Source organism: Erpetoichthys calabaricus, chromosome 3, assembly GCF_900747795.2.
Source record: "Erpetoichthys calabaricus chromosome 3, fErpCal1.3, whole genome shotgun sequence".
In the NCBI taxonomy this organism is placed as follows: Eukaryota; Metazoa; Chordata; class Cladistia; order Polypteriformes; family Polypteridae; genus Erpetoichthys; species Erpetoichthys calabaricus.
The window spans coordinates 96,552,918-96,575,385 of record NC_041396.2 but is presented as its reverse complement, the minus strand read 5'-3'; the positions used below and the strand labels follow the sequence as shown (position 1 = coordinate 96,575,385).

The following is a 22,468-nucleotide window of genomic DNA, read 5'->3' as shown; positions in this document are numbered from 1 at the left end:
ATACCTGTACTATTTTGTAGATGCTGAAAACATGCTGTCTAGAGTTAGCCTTACTTTTTTGGTAGCAAATTAATTTTCATATAAATAAAAAGCATATTAAGCTATTTTCTACCCCCTTCCATTGAAAGTGAGGTTAATGCACATATACTGATTTCCAGATATAAATTGTTCACCCAATTATCCATTCATTTCCTGACCCCTTATTCCATTACAGTGTCCCCGTTTGCTGCAACCCATACAGATAGCATCAGGACAACACAGGAACAAAACCTGCAGTGAATTCCAGTCCATAAAAGTATAAACACATAATGTATATACATAGCATATTAATACACGACAGTTTAGTTTTGCCAGTCAACACAACTTGCACATCTTTTGGCTGTGGTAAGAAACTAGAGGAAAAAACTGTGCAGACATAGAGAAATTAACTCTTCACTGAAAGTATCTTGGCTAAGCAGTGATGTTAATAGCATTATGCTTTAATTTTGTCTTGTTTTCAAAGGTGGAACCTAGGAAGTATAAATACCTATATGTTTGGTCAGTGGATATTTAATGAATGAGCACAAGGACTCTTTACCTACTTATTTATTTTTTACCCTCACCCTGTCTTTCTTTTCAGTATCTGGAGCTACGTTTCAATACAGCCACAAGAATATGTGGCACAGTCACTTTTATTTTTCAAATGGTAAGTGCGCTAAATATGATTTAAAACCAGTTTGTAATGCTTAGGATAGTGTTTTCTCCACTTAACATTTACATAGTTTTCATATTTCCACATATGTTCTTTGTTTACAGTGCTGTAAAAAAGTATTTGCCCATGTTCTAACATCCTCGTTTTTGGATATTTTATGCTATGAATGGCCTCCGATCTTTAAACAAAATGCAATATTAGAGGTGGCAAATCTTTACAATAACATAATACAGCTTTTAAATCATTTCTGTTTTTATTCAGAAATCAAAGTTATCAATTACCCCATAATTTCAGTACTTGCTTTTCCTATATTTGTTGAGGAATGATAGCCCACTACTCTAGGCAAAACTGCTTTAATTCAATCAAACTGGCAGGTGTGTGAATGTGAATTGCTCATTTAAGGTCCTGCAACAGCATCTCTTATTTGGTTCAAGTTAGGGGTGTGACGTGTCCACTCGAACTTTAATCTTGCTTCTTCTGACCCATTAAGTTGTAGATTTTCTTTTGTGTTTTGAGTCTTTATCCTGTTGCATATTCCAGTTAAACCCCATTTTCAGCTCATAGGCAGATGACCAGACAATCTCCTTCAGATTATTTTAGTAAAGTGCAAAATTCATGATTCCTCCAATAACACAAAGTATTACCAGTCTTGACGTGGTGAAGGATCCCCACATGATCACACTATCATCCCTATGTTTAATTAGGATGTTCTTGCTGTCACATGCTGTGTATGCTTTATGCCAGACATAGTTGGACCTGCGTGTACTGCTCCTGACTTGTCTGTCCATAGAACATTATTTCAGAGGTCTTGGAATTATCCAGGTATTTCTTTGGAAATTCAAGAAGAGCACTGATTTTATTCTTGGAAAACAGAGGTTTCTACATTGCTACTCTCCCATGAATCTCATTCTTACTTGATCTCCTTCATATCATGGAGTCATCAACACTGACTTGAGCTGATTCTGGATAGACCCTGCAATTCTGTGGATGTTGTTCTGGCATTCTTTGTAACTACTTGAATGAGCTGTCACTGTGCCTTTGGAGTAGTTTTTGCAGGCCAACCTTGCTTAGGAAGATTCACTACTGTTCCACATATTCTCCATGGTTGTCATTGTGGTGTGGTGTGGTGTGGTGGAATCTCAGAACTTTAAAATTAGCTTTGTAATTTTTTCCTGATTGGTAAGTTTTGAAGAACTCTTCTCCCTCATCTCTTGTTGAATTTCCTTTGATTGAAACAACAAGGCTAACTGCAGTCAATTATGGCATGTCCTGTCAGTTGTTTCTGATTATCAGTTTACTTTGGTCAGTTGTTTGGGGGGGGCGGGGTGTGGGTTGGGCGTGCAATTGCAATTAGCCAATATATATTAAAGAATAAATAACAACAAAACAAAGTAAGGTCAGATGGCCAGGAGAACAGAAAAAAAAACTCCAGTTAGGCTGGAGGGAAAAAAAAATATTGGATTAGAGAGCCAAGAACATTGTGATCATCAGGCACTATGGATAAATACAGCTATGTGTTGTCTGCATAGCTGTAGTAGCTCACCTGGATGGTGAGCGTTGGTGGACTGTTATCTTCAAATCTTTCCACAGATTTTCAATGGGATTTAGATCTGGGCTCTGACCGGGCCACAAGAGGACATTCACTTTTTTCTCCAATTTTGCTGTGTGCTTCGGGTCGTTGTCGTGTTGAAAGGTGAACATTCTGCCCATCTTCAACTTTCTGGCAGAGGGTAGCATGTTTTCCTCAAGTATTTGACGATATTTTTCCCCATCCATTTTTCCTTCTACCCTAACGAGAACCCCAGGTCCTGCGGCAGAGAAACACCCACACAACAGGATGCATGCCACCTCCGTGCTTTACTGTAGGTATGGTGTGTTGTGGATGGTGAGCTGCATTGGACTTCCATCAGGTATACCATTTGGTATTGAGGCCAAATAGTTTGATTTTGGTCTCATCTGACCATAAGACCTTTTTCCACTTGGCATCAGAATCTTCAAAGTGCATTCTAGAAAAGCTCAAACGAGCCTTAATGTGGCCTTCCTTGAGAAGTTGCGTTTTTCTTGCGACCCTCCCAAACAAGCCACAATTGTGGAGCGCTTGTGATATTGTTGTCATGTGCACACAATGATCACTCTTTGCCAAAAAAACCTGTAACTCCTTCAAAGTGGCCATTGGCCTCTTGGTAGCCTCTCTTACCAGTTTCCTCCTTGCACTTCCATCCAGTTTGGAGGGATGGCCGGATCCAGGGAGGGTCCTAGTAGTACCAAACACTTGCCACTTACTTTATTATGGACTTTACTGTGCTCCTTGGGATTGATAAAGCATTTGAGATTTTTTTTGTATCCATATCCTGCCTTATGTCTGTCCACAACTCTATCCCTGAGATCTTTTGAAAGTGGCTTGCCACCCATAGTCAGTTGTTTGCTCTCAGTTGCACTACCAAGCAAGGGAATGCTCCAGGAACAGCTGTTTTTATGCTTCACTAATCACACTGATTACAATTAATCACAGGTGGAAGCCATTGAGCATTGAGAAGCTTAGATGTATTTATTTTATCTTTTTTCTCTTTCTTCATCATTTAAAGAACTTTGAGCTACATTGTTTGTATGAAAATGTGCTATAGAAATAAATGTTGTTGTTGCTGTTGTTATTATTAATGCCATAGACTGTATCCACATATAAAGACACATGAAGGGGGACAGGAATAGCAAATGGGTGAAAATACTGAAATTATGTCAGATTTCAGTACTGTAGAGTTCTGAGACAGACCATTACTTTTCACAGTAGCAATGGATGTTGTAATCAGAATGGTACATGCCATGGAAACAACAATGGTGATTTTGTACTAACAGTAAAAGCTATTTTGGATTTAATGGAACTATATTGAGAGAGAAAGTAGTGTGCAAAGCAAAAGGCCAAAAGATGAGTTTGGGGAAGAACGAAGTGATGATAGGAAGCAGAGGACCAAAGTGGTACAAAAGAAAATGTGCTATAAATGTATGATATATGCTGTAAAGATAAAGGTACTCTTGTCCGAGCATGGGCTGCCAGAAGTGAAAGGAGCTGAATATTTGTATCTTTTGTTGGGTAGCTTCTTTTTTCATGAACTAAACCTTCTTGTTCAGCTGAAGGAGCCTGTCAATGTGTGTCTTCCTTACCCTTAACCTTTCCACAACAGGATGAAAGGGAGCCTTACATCAGAGTGTGCGCTTATCTGCTTTAATGTTGATTTATCTTTGTGTCACATGTAGAATTCAAATTTCATTATAAATAGTACTTTATATGGTCCTGGTGGCTGTAAGTGACAACCAGTCCTAGCTTGTTGTGTCACAGAAGTTCTTGATTTTTATACGTTACTTATATGGTATTTTATATAAAGACCTTTCTTTTCAGTAACAATGTGAAAAACAAAAAGAAACAAACTCTCTGATTCAGATATTCGAACATCAGTGGGATAGCATCAAGATACAGAAAAAGGATGCAAGAAAGTTCAAAGAATGTTTAGCAGTGACCTGGGTTTGCAATTGGCCAGTGCAAATGTCTGTTCATAGAGAAGTGTTGTATGAGTTGTAAAAAAATATTTGTGGAATATTTAATCCTGTTCTCACAATCCATTTGACTCAATGGTTAAGCAGTAAGAATTCCAGGCTGTTGTCACCTAGGTGCGGAAACAATTTCTTCAATTAATATTGCTGGAAAGTAGAAGGAACATTTTAAGAAACCCTTAAAGCTGCAGGGTTTTTTCATTATAAATTTCACTATAAATCTTGTATAGCTGGTTCCATTTATGTAGCTAAGATCATTGCAGTAGTTGTAAAGCTCCATAGTGGTAAGGCTATATAGGTATATGATCTCTGGTTAGAAATTCAGCTACAGTGGCATGGTTTTTTGTGGGTTGACAATACCTGTAGATTAAAAGACCGAGATGGTTGTCATTTTAAAATGAATGACTAGAGGTGGTGTTTTAGTTGCTGATGATCCACATTCTTTAGTTGTCTTAGAAAAGTATTCTTATTTGAGAAAAATAGTTTCAGAAATATGCAATAAGATTATTAGTCTAGGTTCCTTCTGTTGTCACAAACATGCATCAGAAACACAGAAGGCATGTTTTCTCTTATTGAAACTCAAAGAAGACATTCTATACATTTTTATAGTTTTAATTTTGATGGTGCTTCATGCATCATTACCTCAGTTGTAAAGCACCAGTGGGGGTGAGTGGGTTTTTTTTTTTTTTTTTTTTTTTTATTTACAGAAAACGGTTAACTAGAGATCACAAATTTGTGTGGCAAATACATATATATGCTGTGTATGTGAAAAAGTAACTGACTTGAAAAATACTAAACTTATTCATTAATTAAGATGAAATAGTATAGATCAGTTTGCAGTATTTTCTGCCTTGGTAACTTTAACATGCCTATGAATACTAATGCGTATCACAATTTTAATTTATTTTAAAGGTTATCTACATGGGTGTGGTACTTTATGCTCCTGCTCTTGCTCTCAATGCAGGTAAGATGGCTACCAGGCCACCATGGTAATTTAAGTACTTTCTTTAATTGGAAACAATATTATAACAGTGTTTTACCAGACGTGATAACCGCACCTTCACCAGGCCCCCTGAAGAAATAAGATTGTTATAATATTAACCTAAATAGAAAAAGAATTCTGCTGAAGCAAACTGATCTTGCTATTAAACTTAATCAGGCAGTAGTCTTTCTTCTATTTCAAACCAGCGATGATAATTTATAGTGTCTGCCTTAATTAAAAGGACACTAAAAGTAAATTGCCATAGGAAGATGTAGAGAGTTAGAAAGACATATAGCAGTTAGAAATGTGCAATATAACAGTTTTTAAAGGAAGCGATATAATAACTACAGGTGCATCTCAATAAATTAGAATATCATTGAAAAGTTAATTTATTTCATTAATTCAGTTCAAAAAGTGAAACTCATATATAGATTCATTACACACAGAGTGATATGTTTCAAGTGTTTATTCCTTTTCATTTTGCTGATTATCTATCCATCCATTATCCACTGCTTATCCGAGGTCGGGTCACAGGGGCAGCAGCTTAAGCAGGGAAGCCCAGACCTCCCTCTCCCCGGCCACCTCCTCCAGCTCCTCTGGGAGGACCCCGAGGCATTCCCAGGCCAGCCGGGAGATATAATCCCTCCAGCGTGTCCTGGGTCTGCCCCGTGGCCTCCTTCCAGTGGGACATGCCCGGAACACCCCCCCAGGGAGGCGTTCAGGGGGCATCCTGACCAGATGCCCTGACCACCTCAACTGACTCCTCTCAATGCAGAGGATCAGCGACTCTACTCTGAGTCTCTCCCGGATAACTGAACTCCTCACCCTATCTCTAAGGGAAAGTCAGCCACCCTGCGGAGAAAACTCATTTCGGCCACTTGTATCCGCGATCTTGTTCTTTCGGTCACTACCCAAAGCTTGTGACCATAGGTAGGGATAGGAACGTAGATCAACTGGTAAATCGACAGTCTCGCCTTTTGGCTCAGCTCTCTCTTCACCATGACGGACCATTGCAGAGCTTGCATTACTGCGGATGCTGCACCGATCTGTCTGTCAACCTCCCGCTCTGTTCCTCCCTCACTCGTGAACAAGAGCCCGAGATACTTGAACTCCTCCACTTGAGGCAGTAATGTGTTCCCAACCTGGAGAGAGCATTCCACCCTTTTCTGGCTAAGAAACATGGCCTCGGATTTAGAGGTACTGACTCTCATCCCCGCCGCTTCACACTCGGCTGCGAACCGCTCCAGTGAGAGCTGGAGGTCACTGTCCGATAAAGCCAACAGAACCACGTCATCCGCAAATAGCAGACACGAGATTCTTAGGTCACCAAACCATACCCCCTCCGCTCTTTGGCTGCGCCTAGAAATTCTGTCCATAAAACTTATGAACAGAATTGGTGACAAAGGGCAGCCCTGGCGGAGTCCAACCTCAACAGGAAACGAGTCTGACTTATTACTGGCAATGTGGACCAAGCTCCTGCTCCTCCTGTACAGGGACTGAATGGCTCGTAACAACGAGCCTTGTACCCCGTACTTTTGGAGCACACCCCACAGGATGCTTTGAGGGACACGGTTGAATGCATTCTCCAAATCCACAAAACACATGTGGACTGGTTGGGTAAACTCCCATGCCCCCTCCAGGATCCTGGCCAGGGAGTAGACCTGGTCCAGTGTTCCACGGCCGGGACGGAATCCACATTGTTCCTCTTGAATCCGAGATTCAACTCTCTTGTCCACCCCAGGGGCCCCGCCACCTCAGAGCTTTTTAAGTACCTCGGCCCCTGATATGGACGGGCCCCCCCCAAACCCCTGGAGTCCTCCAGCTCTGCCTCCTCTAAGGAAGACATGGTGGTGGGATTGAGAAGATCCTCGAAGTATTCCTTCCACCGGTCAATAACGTCTGCAGTTGAAGTCAGCAGGGCCCCATCTCTACTGTACACATCGTTGGTGTAGCACCGCTTTCCCCTCCCGAGACGCCTGACGGTTTGCCAGAACCATCTTGGTGCCGACCGAAAGTTGTTTTCCATGGCTTCCCCAAACTCCTCCCTTGCCCGGGTTTTTGCCTCAGCAACAGCCGATGTCGCCACACGCTTGGCCTGCCGGTACCCCTCAGCTGCCTCTGGAGTCCTACTGGTCAACCAGACCCGGTAGGACTCTTTCTTCAACTTGACGGCCTCACAAACCTTAGGTGTTCACCACCGGGTTCGCAGATTGCCGCCACGAGAGGCACCGACAACCTTGTGGCCACAGTTCTGTTCTGCTGTTTTGACAATGGAGGCTCGAAACATGGCCCATTCAGACTCAATGTCCTTCGCCTCCCTCGGAATAAGGTTGAATTTCTGCCGGAGGTGGCAATTAAAGATCTTTCTGACCGGTTCCTCCACCAGACGTTCCCAGCAGACCCTCATTATACGTTTGGGTCTGCCTGGTCTGTCCGGCAGCCTCTCCCCCCATCTGATCCAACTTACCACCAGGTGGTGATCACCCAAGTGTCCAAGACTTAAGGTCGCAGATCCGATGACATGATTACAAAGTCGATCATCGAGCTGCGACCTCGGGTATCCTGGCGCCAAGTGCACTTATGGACACCCTTATGCTCGAACATGGTGTTCGTTATGGACAATCCATGGCCAGCACAGAAGTCCAACAGCTGAACACCATTCGAGTTTAGATCAGGGAAGCCGTTACCTCTCAATCACTCCTCTCCAGGTTTCACGGTCGTTGCCGACGTGAGTGTTCAAGTCTCCCAGCAGGATGATAGAGTCCACAGGAGCTGCACCTCGCAGTGCTTCTTCCAGGGACTCCAAGAAGGCTGGGTACTCCGAACTGTCGTTTAGCGAATAAGCGCAAACAACAGACAGAGTCCTTCCCCCAACTCGAAGGCGCAGGGAAGCAACCCTCTCGTCCAGCGGGGAGAACCCCAACGTACAGGCCTCGAGCCAGGGAGCCATAAGCAAACCCACCCCTGCCCGCCGCCTTTCACCCACAGCAACTCCAGAGTGGAACAAAGTCCAGCCTTTCACAAGAGGAATAGTTCCAGAGCCCAGACCGTGCGTAGCGGTGTGCCCGACTATATCTAGCCGGTACCTCAACCTCACGCACCAGTTTGGGCTCCTTCCCCGCCAGAGAGATAACATTCCATGTCCCAAGAACCAGTTTCTGCAACCGAGTGTCAGAACGCCAGAGTTCCCGCCTTCGGCCACCACCCATATCGTATTGCACCCGACCCCTATGGCCTCTGTTGCAGGTGGTGCGCCCACAAGAGAGCAGAACCACGTTGCTCCTTTGGGCTGAGCCGGCTGGGCCCCGTGGTCAAAGGTCCAGCCACCAGGCGCTCGCCAGCAAGCCCCTTCCCCGGGCCTGGCTCCAGGGTTGGGCCCCAGGTACCCTTTCCCAGGCAAGGGAAACGCCAATCCTTGGTTTATAGCCTTGGGGTCTTGGGATTGAGTTAGTCTGGATCTTTTCCTCAGACCTGTTTGCCTTGGGAAGCCCTACCAGGAGCATGTAGCTCCCGACAACATAGCTCCGAGGATCACTAGACCACGCAAGCCCTTCTGCCACGGCAAGCCCTTGATCCAAGAAGGGGCTGATTATTTAAAGTGCTTTAAATGAAAACATACAGTCAACAAACAAGACATAGTTAATACATTTTTTTATCAAAGTACAGTGATTTGAATCTGTGTGATTTGCAGTTTTTCAACAAAGTGGGTAAGATAATGAGGAAATTGACTGATTTAGTTTGATATTAAGCATTTTTGGAGCCTCTCCTTTGGCTGAACTTTGTTCTGATGTTTGAATGCTTTATCTTTCTAGCAGTAAATGTAGATAGTAATGAAAAGGTGAAGAAATTGATAAAGTGTTGAAATTCCAAAAGCACAATGTGCATTTTTATCCACTCAATTATCTAATCTGCAATTTTTGTTAAGGAAAACATTTTGTAGTGTTAAATTTTGTTAATTATTTCAGCTTTGAAGTAGTGTGGCACAAATCACATGCTAGGAGTTACTATGTCAAGCTTAAAAGTAATATTAATTCTGAAATAATGACAGACTAGTTACACTTTTCAATGGCAACACCGTTAATTCTTAACCATTAATTGTGTCTGGTAACCTATACTCAATATAACATAAATTTTTTTAGGTATCCTCTTCCCCATTCAGAGTAACTTGCACAGTTTAAGTTTTTAAGTGGCATCGATTCAAATTTAATTAATTTACTTTTTTGTAAGTAAATTAGCCATTTATTTTCTCTTTTCCAGTTACTGGCTTTGATCTTTGGGGTGCTGTGCTGGCTGTAGGTCTTGTCTGTACTCTGTACACAGCACTGGTAAGTAGATGTGCATTCAGAAAAGGTCCAATGTGTTTTAAATATGGAGCTCTGTAGCTGTATTTTTAAGAACAAGTAATTGTGATTTATAATGAGATTATAACATTACTCAGCTACTTAACTGCAAATCCTCCCAGAAATGTATGAAATTTGTGACTTATTGTTGGGAGAAAATTGGCTACAGGTAGAAAGTGATTCTGAACAAGTCATTCCTTATTATTGTATGAGTTAATTAAAAAATTGATAAATGTGGTAGGCATTGTAATCTGTATAAGTAAATATTTACTCACTATGACAACAGAGAGCATTAAGTTCATATAAGCCTTTTTCACATTTGTTTATATAAAAGTCTTAATGTGGTAACAACATGTTGTGCTTTGTTGCCTTCTTTTCCATAGCAAAGTCATCCAAATTTAGATGGTTTCTTTTATATGATATGGCATATAGCAGTAAAAGAGGAGAGACTTTAAGATCCAGTTTAATTAAAAAAAATTAAACTTTATGATGTTTTTCATTTGAATATTCAGTTAACTTAAAAATAATGTACTTTTACTGGCCAGTTATGTTCCTAAAATTTATCATTGTTACATACATGTGAAAATACTAATTTTAAAGTACTTACCAAATTCTGAAAACTTGTATAGAAGAAAAGGAAAGCAAAATAAAAGAATCAATGCAAAAAAAATCTAATTGAAGTTTTAAAATCTAAAGTTAAATTACAGCTGTACAGTAAACACAGTACTCAAGTATGAATACAGACAGACACTGGCTTCCCAGTTGTTCATCAGACTTTCCATTAAGCTTTACAAAGAAAGCAAACCTAGCAGTAGAAATTGAATAGGCAAGGTCTGTTTGCCTTGTGTGAGTCACTGGTAGGCATACTTTGCCGGTACACAGTAGCACAAACCAGTCTCCAAGTCTTGGAGTCCAGTCTTGGGAGTCTGCACACAAGTTTCATGTAAGGCAGTGCTTCTCAGCCACTTGGTCATGCCACTGGTGGATTGTGAGATGCGCCGTTGGTTGGTGAGTGGGTCACCTAAGCCAGTTTTAAATCAACCACTGGATTGCGACCTGGGTTGATGCCTCTGGTTTGCAGCTGGGTCACCTGCAATATGTTTCCCCGTTTCTATGTGAACTCGTTTTACCAAGGGGCACACCCAAATGTGCTCGTTTCACCAAGGAGACATTTTTCAATATCTGCTAGTGGGTTGTCAATGAATTTAAAAAGGCAAAACTGAGTTGCAGCACTATAAACAGTTGAGAAACACTTTTGTAGTTTCTATCGGTCGACAAGTGACTAATATTTATACAGTGCCCTCCATAGTGCTTGGGACATTAATCACAAGTACCTGTGACACCGATTTTTCCAAACATTATGATGCCCTCAAATGGGAGGACCTTGTATAAAATGTGTTGTAATTTGTACATGGTTTGATGGAAATGTGTGCAAATACTCTTAAAGTATGCAATTTGCACTTCAATCACATCTGAATTGTTTGATTTATAGTTTTAAACTGGAGCAGAGAGGTAAATCACAGAAAAAGGTGGCTTTGTCACAAAAATTTTGGTGGGCAGTGTGAGTATATGTTTGTGTGTGATTCCGTATGTATGTACACACACACATGCACACAAAGAGAGTGTGTGAATTCCACACATACTGTAATCAGGCTACTATTCAAAATCGGTTTACTGGAACTATAAAGCAGTAGTCCTAATGATAGCCTGGCCTGCAGGACATATATACCCACTGGTGTAGAACGAGATGAGAGCAAAATGGATTGTTGATGACATTTTTCACCTAAGCATTTAAACATTTTCAGTCATTACTGTCAAGCAAATACCTATATAGCCATAAGGCCAGAACCAAGAAGCTGAGGAGAAGCTTCTACCCTCAGACCATTTGGATTTTAATCTCTGTTTACTTCAGTGACTTTACAATATATTGTATTTGTCAATTTAAGGGTTTTAAGTGCTGGTAATTATTGTCACTTCATATGTTTACTTCATTTGTTATATTTAACCAGCGGTGTTAAGTAACAGAGTATAACTACTTCATTACATAAGTATATTTTTCAGCTAATTGTACTTGAGAAAATTTCATTTAGGACTGCTTTTACATTTACCCCACTACAAGTTTCGCTCAAATAGCATACTTTTCTCCTTAAGCGTGTGATCAGTATCCACATGTTGTACGCACAAGATATTGCAGCATATACTTAGAAGCCCAATTACTAAATTGTACAGTGAGCCAGGCTAGTTTAAGTTGCATGTTAACTGGAGAAGACAGATTCATTGTTTTGGCGAGATCTTGTGGCCTGCGAGGGTGAAGGGAGTGATGACAGTGTCTTGTTGTTATGTGACCTGCTTTGTTTTATTTTAACTCCATATTGCCTTTTCTTATATATTACCTTCACCTCTCTATATACATATAGTTTTTAACTTCTGTTGTATGTACCTGTTATATTTGTTATTTTTTTGCACAATGATGGAGTTGTTTGCCACATTAACATTTTAATTAATTATTTGCTTCAAATATAACATCTTGTTTTCTCTTTTCCTATGTATACCTTTAGCAACCTTCCTCAATATACTTGTGTGTATGAGCCTCTCTTGACTGACACTCCCTCTCTTAAGCATGTTCCCATAAAGTCTGCTACTCATATTCTGTCATTTTGACGTGACTTACTCACCTTCTGGCCACTTTTATACTTCCCACCATGCAAGGCAGCACTTGGAGTGTGCCTCCTAAACCTTTCTCCTCCTTGTGTGTCTCACAACCGCACTTCCTCTTTCGATCACACCATCAAAGTTAAAGAATTTTAGAACTCTTTGCAAAATTATTAAAATATAAATAAAATATTTTTATACAAGTATTCAGACCATTTTGCTTTGGCACGTGATGTTTGTCTTGTTTTCTTACCATTCTCATTCAGTTGATCATTGTTGAGATGCTTCTACACCTTATTTAGAGTCTGTTTATGGTAGATTCAATTGATTATACATGATTAGGAAAGGCACACACCTGTCTATATAAGGCTGCACAATTGACAGCGTGTTTTAGAGGGAAAATGTTTGTTAAAGCAAAAACCATGCCATGATGTTGAAAGAATTGAAACAAGACTGTTTTGAGGCACAGATCCGGGGAATGCTAGAAAAAAATCTCTAGCATTGAATCTTCCCAAAAAGCACAATGGCCTCCATAATTCTTAAATGAAAAAATTCAGAATGGCCACAGCCTGCATGAAGATGGAAGAAATTTCCTAAATGTTAACTATCATTGCAACACTCCACTGATCAAGGTTCTTTGGCAGAGTAACCAGACAAAATCCTCTCCTCAGTAAAATACACATGACAGCCCATTTGAAGTTTGCAATAAGGCAGCTAAAGGACACTCAACAACAAGATTATCTGGATTGATGAACCCAAGACTGAACTCAATTCTAAGCTTTTTGTCTGGAAGAAGCTACACACCACTTACCAGTTGGTCAATGCCATTCCAGCAGTGAAGCATGGTTCATACTGTGGGGTTGTTTTTCAGTGGCATGGATTTGGATACTGGTTAGGTTTAAGGGAAAGGTGAATGGAGCAAAGTACAGAGATAATCTTAATGCAGACTTACTCCAGACCTACCCATTGGGTGGAAAGTTCACCTTCCAACAGGATAATAAACCTAAGCACAAAGAAAAAAAGCAAAACACAAAGATAACATGAAATAAAGACAATTCTGTGAATATCCTTTAGCAGCACAGCTAGAAACTGACTTGAACCCAATCGAACATCTCTGGAGAGACCTGAAAATAACTGTACACTATTGTTCTTCATGTAACCTGGCCAAGCTTGTGAGGATCAGCAGAGAAGAATGTGTCTCAAAGCAGGATGGTGGCTTTGTGGCTAAGGATCTGCATTGGTATCTTGAATGTTACTTGTTCACATCCCATTACTTCAAGAAGAGAGGGGCCTTAAGCAAGACCCTTAACCTGAAAATTGCTCCAGGGAGCTGTATAATGGTTGACCGAGCACTCTGACCCCTAAAGGTCATACGAAAAGACAATTTCCTCCTTGGGATTAAAAGTATGTCAAATAAAAAAATAAATAAAAATCCCCAAGTCCAGGTGTAAGAAGCTTGTCACGTCATACCCACCAATGCATCAGGATGTATTTGCTGCCAAAGATGATTCAACTAAGTCCTAAGTGTATGTTCATGTAATATTTAAATTTTTTTATGTTTAATAAATTTGCAGAAAATTTTAAACCCTGCTTTAATTTTGCAATTTTGGGGTATCGAGTGTTGCTTGGGGTGGGGTTGTGGGGATTGAATTTAAATGATTTTAGCATAAGGCTGCAACAGAACAATGAAAAAGTGAAGCGGTCTGAACACTAACTGAATGCACTGTATGTGTCTGTCCTGTTATGGACAGTTGTCCTGTTCAGGTTTGATTTCTGCCTCCTGAGGAGTATTATCTGTTTTAAGATGTTTAGTTTTAGAAATCACAAAAGTGAAGAATTTTGGTAATGTAGCACTGTCAACCCAGAAAAGTTAGGTATAAGTTAAAAAGAAAACCATCCCTTTTAACTTTCTCATATTCAAAGTATAGGGAAAGTATTGTAATCATCCAGATATTCGATGTCGGGATTTTGTTGAATCTCGACATTTTAGACCTCCTTGACTTTCTCATATGCGAAGTATAGAGAAAGTCTGGGAATCCTCCAAAAATTCCATTCCAGATTTTGATGAATCTCGGCGTTTTAGACCTCACTGAGTCCGAAAATACCATTTTTGGAATTATGTCTGTGTCTGTCTGTCTGTCTGTGTGTGTGTGTGTGTGTGTGTATGTAAACACGATAACTTGAGTATGCTTTCATTTAGGTCAACCAAATTTTGCAACAAGTGTTAGGTACAAAACTTCTGGGCTATTTCCATTAACCGGAAGCTGTACTTTACCTTTTGTTATATGAAACTAGCTCAAGTACCCAACATTTCCCAGGTGTATTTGTATGATGAATTACAGTGAAAAAGCAAATGTCTGTTAACCCTTTTTTCAGTTCTGGTCGAAATGCTTCTTCTCAATTTGTGTTTTTTTGTATCAATTCAGAAATTACAAACTGGTAATTTCTTCTACTGAATGAAGCAGGAATTTAGATGAAAGTAAATTTTCTGGATTTGTGATATTTACTAATAAGCACTTTGGTAACACTTAAATAGCTGCCCTTTAGAAGTAAGAGTTGCTAGTCCTTGTGAAGGCTATTTTTGTCATTAATTGTGAATATTCAGATATAATCAAGGCAGCAAATTCAACCGAAAAAGTGTATTAAAAAGAAAATGAATTTGATTTTGAAAGATATGGCAAAAATAAAATATTTTGTAATTTCATATGTCAGCAAATCTAACACCAGTGCAATTTTCTGAATGCAAGATAAGATTATTTAAAGAACAATGCCTTAAACAAAAAGATCATTTAAAGGTAAAAATGACTTACTCACTTTGAAACTGGTTTGAACAAAACCATGCACATTTGGTGGGTGAGGGATTTGGCTTCAGGACCAAACTTGAGATATACATTACCATCAATTTCTCTGCTGTCATGAGTTAAAAACTTGATCTTTGTGTATGACTAGATTCCATAATTACCATAAGTCCTTGCTGGGTTGGCACTATGAACACTTCTTCTTTGTATTACCTGGTTTAGTGTGGTTCACAAGTTGATGTTTAATTACACATTAATTAACTGGATGGCATGATGAAAAATTTAATCCAGATGTGGAAAGCGTATGCAAAAGGGGAGGCCGGGGGTGATTAGTGTTTTACAGGCATCACTGCCTGGTCTCTCTATTAATTTAAGAGGCAGCACCACCGACAGTATTTAATTATGTCATAAAGATGATTTAAAGTTGTTTCATCAACATTGATTTAAAACCGCAAAAAATAAAAGCGTAATATTATAATTGACTTATCACAAAGAAAAAGTAACAGTTGCTAATGCTGTCTTCAGCCTCTCTCTTTCTACCTTATTCTGGACAGTAACTTGAGAAAGTAATTTTGGTAATTAAAAAAAAATGTTTCACTCTTTCATTGTGGCGTAATCATTATGACAATGTAAGCTTTTTTCAAAAATGTAAGGTTTTGTTTAAAAAAAAATTTGGGTGCCTCAACCATTGTCCAGTGACCTGAGTATCACTTTGTTGATTATCTATAATACAACATCACAAAATAATAGGAAGTGGGTAGTGAAACAGCCATTTTCCTTTCACATACAGTTTCCCGAAATCATTGCTGAACTTCATTTTAAGCACAAATGCGCGCAACTGTGAAAGTCACTAAAAATCGTGTTTTGGAGTTTACAAAGTTTTTTTGGGAGGTTGAACATTGCTCCTTAAGGGTTTGGCAACACTATACACACCCTTTGTGCCTGTAGATTTTCTAAAAATGTTGTCAAGATGAAAACAAACTGGGGGAGGACTCATTTTGAAAATTGGCATAGTTAAATGAGACTAAATGACCTATTCGTAGACACAAGCTGTACTTCAACAAGAAAATAAAACTATTATCCAAATTAGTTGAGAAGAAAACGCTGTACCTGCAGTACTAGATGAGACCATGCTTCGGCCATTACAAAACTATGCGTGTGCTGTAGGGCTGTCAGATCGAATTCTATATAAATTACATTCACGGAAAGTAGTAGGTTTAAGCTATATGCTATTGAGAAAATTGTGCATAACCTAATTGTCATCACTGGCTTAGTTTGAGGTAACATGCACCACTGCTATTTCATTTAATCTGATATATACATGTTCAAGTACAGCAAATTATATGCACTCCACTTAGAATGTAAAATAATGTATTAGTACACACATCATAAGATAAAAATAAAAAATAAAAATCTTTACCTTTATACTTAGCTTTTATTGGGCTGGTAACTGTATGTCTGGTACCTCCATATCAGTCAGATACTGTGTACTTTCAATGTATTGGCTTACTACTGCTTGGTGTGCATTATCCATGTTGCATCATGCTTCAATGTATGCATTAATGTAGAGCAAACTCTTAATGAGTAAATGCATTATATACTCAAAGAAGTAAACATCAGCGCAGAAAAATTAATTTTTATTTAATGACCTTGAGTGCTGTCGGCAATGAGCACAGTCTTTCAGTGCTGATTACCTGTGCTAGTTATTTTAAATAATCCCCTGTTCAGTGTTAAATAATTTATCCATCCATCCTCTTCCGCTTATCCGAGGTCAGGTCGTGGGGGCAGCAGCTTGAGCAGAGATGCCCAGACTTCCCTCTCCCCGGCCACTTTTTCTAGCTATTCCGTGAGAATCCCAAGGCATTCCCAGGCTAGCCGGGAGACATAGTCCCTCCAGCGTGTCCTGGGTCTTCCCCGGGGCCTCCTCCCGGTTGGACGTGCCCGGAACACCTCACCAGGGAGGCGTCCAGGAGGCATCCTGATCAGATGCCCGAGCCACCTCATCTGACTCCTCTCGATGCGGAGGAGCAGCGGCTCTACTCAGCCCCTCCCGGATGACTGAGCTTCTCACCCTATCTTTAAGGGAGAGCCCAGACACCTTGCGGAGGAAACTCATTTCGGCCGCTTGTATTCGCGATCTCGCTCTTTCTGTCACTACCCATAGCTCATGACCATAGGAGGGGGTAGGAACATAGATCGACTGGTAAATTGAGAGCTTTGCCTTACGGCTCAGCTCCTTTTTCACCACGACAAACCGATGCAGAGCCCGCATCACTGCGGACGCCGCACCAATCTGCCTGTCGATCTCACGCTCCATTCTTCCCTCACTCGTCAACAAGACCCCGAGATACTTGAACTCCTCCACTTGGGGCAGGATCTCGCCTCCCACCCTCAGAGGGCACTCCACCCTTTTCCGGCTGAGAACCATGGTCTCGGATTTGGTGGTGCTGATTCCCATCCCAGCCACTTCACACTCAGCTGCGAACCAATCCAGAGAGAGCTGAAGATCACGGCCTGATGAAGCAAACAGCACAACATCATCTGCAAAAAGCAGTGACCCAATCCTGAGTCCACCAAACCAGAACCACTCAACACCCTGGCTGCGCCTAGAAATTCTGTCCATAAAAGTTATTAACAGAAACGGTGAAAAAGGGCAGCCCTGGTTCGACTTAATTCCGGCAATGCGGACCAAGCTCTGACACCGGTTGTACAGGGACCGAACAGCCCTTATCAAGGGGCCCGGTACCCCATACTCCCAGAGCACCCCCCACAGGATTCCCCAAGGGACACGGTCGAACGCCTTTTCCAAGTCCACAAAACACATGTAGACTGGTTGGGCGAACTCCCATGCACCCTCCAGGACTCTGCTAAGGGTGTAGAGCTGTTCCACTGTTCCGCGACCAGGACGAAAACTACACTGTTCCTCCTGAATCCAAGGTTCGACTATCCGACGGACCCTCCTCTCCAGAACCCCCGAATAGAGTTTTCCAGGGAGGCTGAGGAGTGTGATCCCTCTGTAGTTGGAACACACCCTCCGGTCCCCTTTCTTAAAGTGGGGGACCACCACCCCGGTCTGCCAATCCAGAGGCACTGTCCCTGATGTACATGCGATGTTGCAGAGACGTGTCAACCAAGACAGCCCTACAACATCCAGAGCCTTGAGGAACTGTGGGCGTATCTCATCCACCCCCGGGGCCCTGCCACCAAGGAGTTTTTTGACCACCTCGGTGACCTCAGTCCCAGAGATGGGGGAGCCCACCTCCGAGTCCCCAGGCTCTGCTTCCTCATTGGAAGGCATGTTAGTGGGATTGAGGAGGTCTTCAAAGTACTTCCCCCACCGACCTACAACGTCCCAAGTCGAGGTCGGCAGCGCACCATCCCCACCATATACAGTGTTGACACTGCACTGCTTTCCCCTCCTGAGACACCAGACGGTTGACTAGAATCTCCTCAAAGCCGTCTGAAAGTCGTTCTCCATGGCCTCCCCAAACTCCTCCCATGCCAGAGTTTTTGCCTCGGCAACCACCAAAGCTGCATTTCGATTGGCCCGCCGGTACCTGTTAGCTGCCTCCAGAGTCCCACAGGACAAAAGGGTCTGGTAGGACTCCTTCTTCAGCTTGACGGCATCCCTCACTGCCGGTGTCCACCAACGGGTTTGGGTATTGCCGCCATGACAGGCACCGACCACCTTACGGCCACAGCTCCGGTCAGCCGCCTCAGCAATAGAGGCACGAAACATGGCTGATTCGGATCTCAATGTCCCCCACCTCCCTCGGGTTGTGGTTGAAGTTCTGCCGGAGGTGGGAGTTGAAGCTACTTCTGACGGGACTCTGCCAGACGTTTCCAGCAGACCCTCACAACACGTTTGGGCCTACCAGGCCTGACCAGCATCCTCCCCCACCGTTGAAGCCAACTCACCACCAGGTGGTGATCAGTTGACAGCTCCGCCCCTCTCGTCACCTGAGTGTCCAAGACATGTGGCTGCAGATCACACAGCGGCCTAGGGTGTCCTGGTGCCAAGTGCGCATATGAACACCCCTATGCTTGAACATGGTGTTCGTTATGAACAATCCGTGACGAGCACAAAAGTCCAATAGCAAAACACCATTCGGGTTCAGATCAGGGGGGCCATTCCTCCCAGTCACGCCCTTCCAGGTTTCACTGTCATTGCCCACGTGAGCATTGAAGTCTCCCAGCAATATGTGGGAGTCCCCAGAAGGTATGCCCTCTAGCACCCCCTCCCGGGACTTCAAAAAGGGTGGGTACTCCAAACTGCTGTTTGGTGCATACGCACAAACAACAGTTAGGACCCGTCCCCCCACCAAAAGGCAGAGGGAAGCTACCCTCTCGTCCACCTGGGTAAACCCCAATGTACAGGCTGCAAGTCGGGGGGGGGGGGCATAAGTATGCCCACACCCGCTCGGCGCCTCTCACCAGGGGCAACTCCAGAGTGGTAGAGTGTCCAGCCCCTCTCAAGGAGATTTGTTCCAGAGTCCAAGCTGTGCGTCGAGGTGAGCCCGACTATATTTAGCCGGAACCTCTTGACCTCGCGCACTTTCTCAGGCTCCTTCCCCTTCAGAGAGGTGACATTCCATGTCCCAAGACCCAGCTTTTGTAGCCAAGGATCGAACCGCCAAGGTCCCCGCCTTCGGCCACCACCCAACTCAAACCCGACCTCCTTGGCCCCTCCCATAGGTGGTGAGCCCATGGGAAGGGGGACCCATGTTACCTCTTTGGGCTGTGCCCGGCCAAGCCCCATGGGTGCAAGCCTGGCCACCAGGCGCTCGCATCGAGCCCCACCTCCAGGTGAATAATTTATAAGTTAGTTAACTTAGTAAATTAACTTTTATATACCTGTATATATAATACTAGCTGTCCCCTGCGGCTTTGCCTGCATAGATGTGAAACAGGACAGCGAGGAGGGCCCTGCCTGGCTCTCTACTCCTGACGTCATGCTTCCCCCTCCCCTCGGCCCGCAGCCTCTGTCTTAGATTAGCACAAATATATCATTCCTGCTAGAGAACTATGATTCTTAGTGCGATTAGAGAAGTTGCAAAATCATGTTCAAGCAAATTCTAGAAAAAAGCCTGATCTAAATCCATTAAGTAGTTCTCTCGTTTGCTAGCTAAGCAGATGTAAGATATGCTCCGCGGCTGGCATGTGAGTGAGGAGGGCCCTGCCCTGCTCCCCTCCCCTCGGCCTGCTGCGTCTCTCTCGGATTTGTGCAAATAAGCGAACTGCGATACTTAGCACAATGAGAGAGGTTGCAAAATCAGCCGGAATGTTCAAGCAAATTATAGAAAAAAAAACAGATCTAAATACGTTAAGTAGTTTTCTCATCAAAAGTGGACAGACATACAGACAGATGTTCGATTTTTAAATATATATATATATATATATATATATATATATATATATATATATATATATATATATATATATATATATATATACACACACACAGTCATATGAAAAAGTTCAGGAACCCCTCTTAATTCTTTGGATTTTTGTTTATCATTGGCTGAGCTTTCAAAGTAGCAACTTTCTTCTAATATACAGTGCATCCGGAAAGTATTCACAGCGCATCACTTTTTCCACATTTTGTTATGTTACAGCCTTATTCCAAAATGGATTAAATTCATTTTTCCCCTCAGAATTGTACACACAACACCCCATAATGACAACGTGAAAAAAGTTTACTTGAGGTTTTTGCAAATTTATTAAAAATAAAAAAACTGAGAAATCACATGTACATAAGTATTCACAGCCTTTGCTCAATACTTTGTCGATGCACCTTTGGCAGCAAATACAGCCTCAAGTCTTTTTGAATATGATGCCACACGCTTGGCACATCTATCCTTGGCCAGTTTCACCCATTCCTCTTTGCAGCATCTCTCAATCTCCATCAGGTTGGATGGGAAGCGTCGGTGCACAGCCATTTTAAGATCTCTCCAGAGATGTTCAATCGGATTCAAGTCTGGGCTCTGGCTGGGCCACTCAAGGACATTCACAGAGTTGTCCCGAAGCCACTCCTTTGATATCTTGGCTGTGTGGTTAGGGTCATTGTCCTGCTGAAAGATGAACCGTCGCCCCAGTCTGAGGTCAAGAGCGCTCTGGAGCAGGTTTTCATCCAGGATGTCTCTGTACATTGCTGCAGTCATCTTTCCCTTTATCCTGACTAGTCTCCCAGTTCCTACCGCTGAAAAGCATCCCCACAGCATGATGCTGCCACCACCATGCTTCACTGTAGGGAAGGTATTGGCCTGGTGATCAGCGGTGCCTGGTTTCCTCCAAACATGATGCCTGGCATTCACACCAAAGAGTTAAATCTTTGTCTCATCAGACCAGATAATTTTCTTTATTATGGTCTGAGAGTCCTTCAGGTGCCTTTTGGTAAACTCCAGGCAGGCTGCCATGTGCCTTTTACTAAGGAGTGGCTTCCGTCTGGCCACTCTACCATACAGGCCTGATTGGTAGATTGCTGCAGAGATGGTTTTCCTTCTGGAAGGTTCTCCTCTATCTCCACAGAGGACCTCTGGAGCTCTGTCAGAGTGACCATCGGGTTCTTGGTCACCTCCCTGACTAAGGCCCTTCTCCCCCGATAGCTCAGTTTAGATGGCTGGCCAGCTCTAGGAAGAGTCCTGATGGTTTCGAACTTCTTCCACTTACGGATGATGGAGGTCACTGTGCTCACTGGGACCTTTAAAGCAGCAGAAATTTTTCTGTAACCTTCCCCAGATTTGTGCCTCGAGACAATCCTGTCTTTGAGGTGTACAGACAATTCCTTTGACTTCATGCTTGGTTTGTGCTCTAACATGAACTGTCAACAGTGGGACCTTATATAGACAGGTGTGTGTCTTTCCAAATCATGTCCAATCAACTGAATTTACCACAGGTGGACTCCAGTTAAGATGCAGAAACATCTCAAGGATGATCAGGGGAAACAGGATGCACCTGAGCTCAATTTTGAGCTTCATGACAAAGGCTGTGAATACTTGTGTACATGTGCTTTCTCAATTTTTTTATTTTTAATAAATTTGCAAAAACCTCAAGTAAACTTTTTTCACGTTGTCATTATGGGGTGTTGTGTGTAGAATTCTGAGGAAAAAAATTAATTTAATCCATTTTGGAATAAGGCTGTAACATAACAAAATGTGGAAAAAGTGATGCGCTGTGAATACTTTTCGGATGCACTATATGACATGCCTTATGGAAACAGTAGTATTTCAGCAGTAACATTAAGTTTATTGCATTAACAGAAAATACGCAATATGTATCATAGCAAAATTAGACAGGTGCATATAAATTTGGGCACCCCAACAGAGATATTACATCAATACTTATTTGAGCCTCTTTTTGCAAATATAACAGCCTCTAAACGCCTCCTATAGCCTTTGATGAGTGTCTGGATTCTGGATGGAGGTATTTTTGACCATTCTTCCATACAAAATCTCTCCAG

General features: G+C 42.2%; 1 protein-coding gene across 1 annotated transcript in view; it reads left to right on the top strand.

Moving 5' to 3' along the window:
* slc5a6a (solute carrier family 5 member 6a) overlaps positions 1-22,468 on the top strand; it is a 143,646-nt gene that overhangs the window by 63,772 nt on the left and 57,406 nt on the right. Inside the window, exons 3-5 of the mRNA XM_028797206.2 lie at positions 620-685; positions 5,150-5,201; positions 9,477-9,544. Coding sequence (XP_028653039.2) covers positions 620-685; positions 5,150-5,201; positions 9,477-9,544 — 186 coding nt within the window. The remainder of the gene's footprint in view (positions 1-619; positions 686-5,149; positions 5,202-9,476; positions 9,545-22,468) is intronic.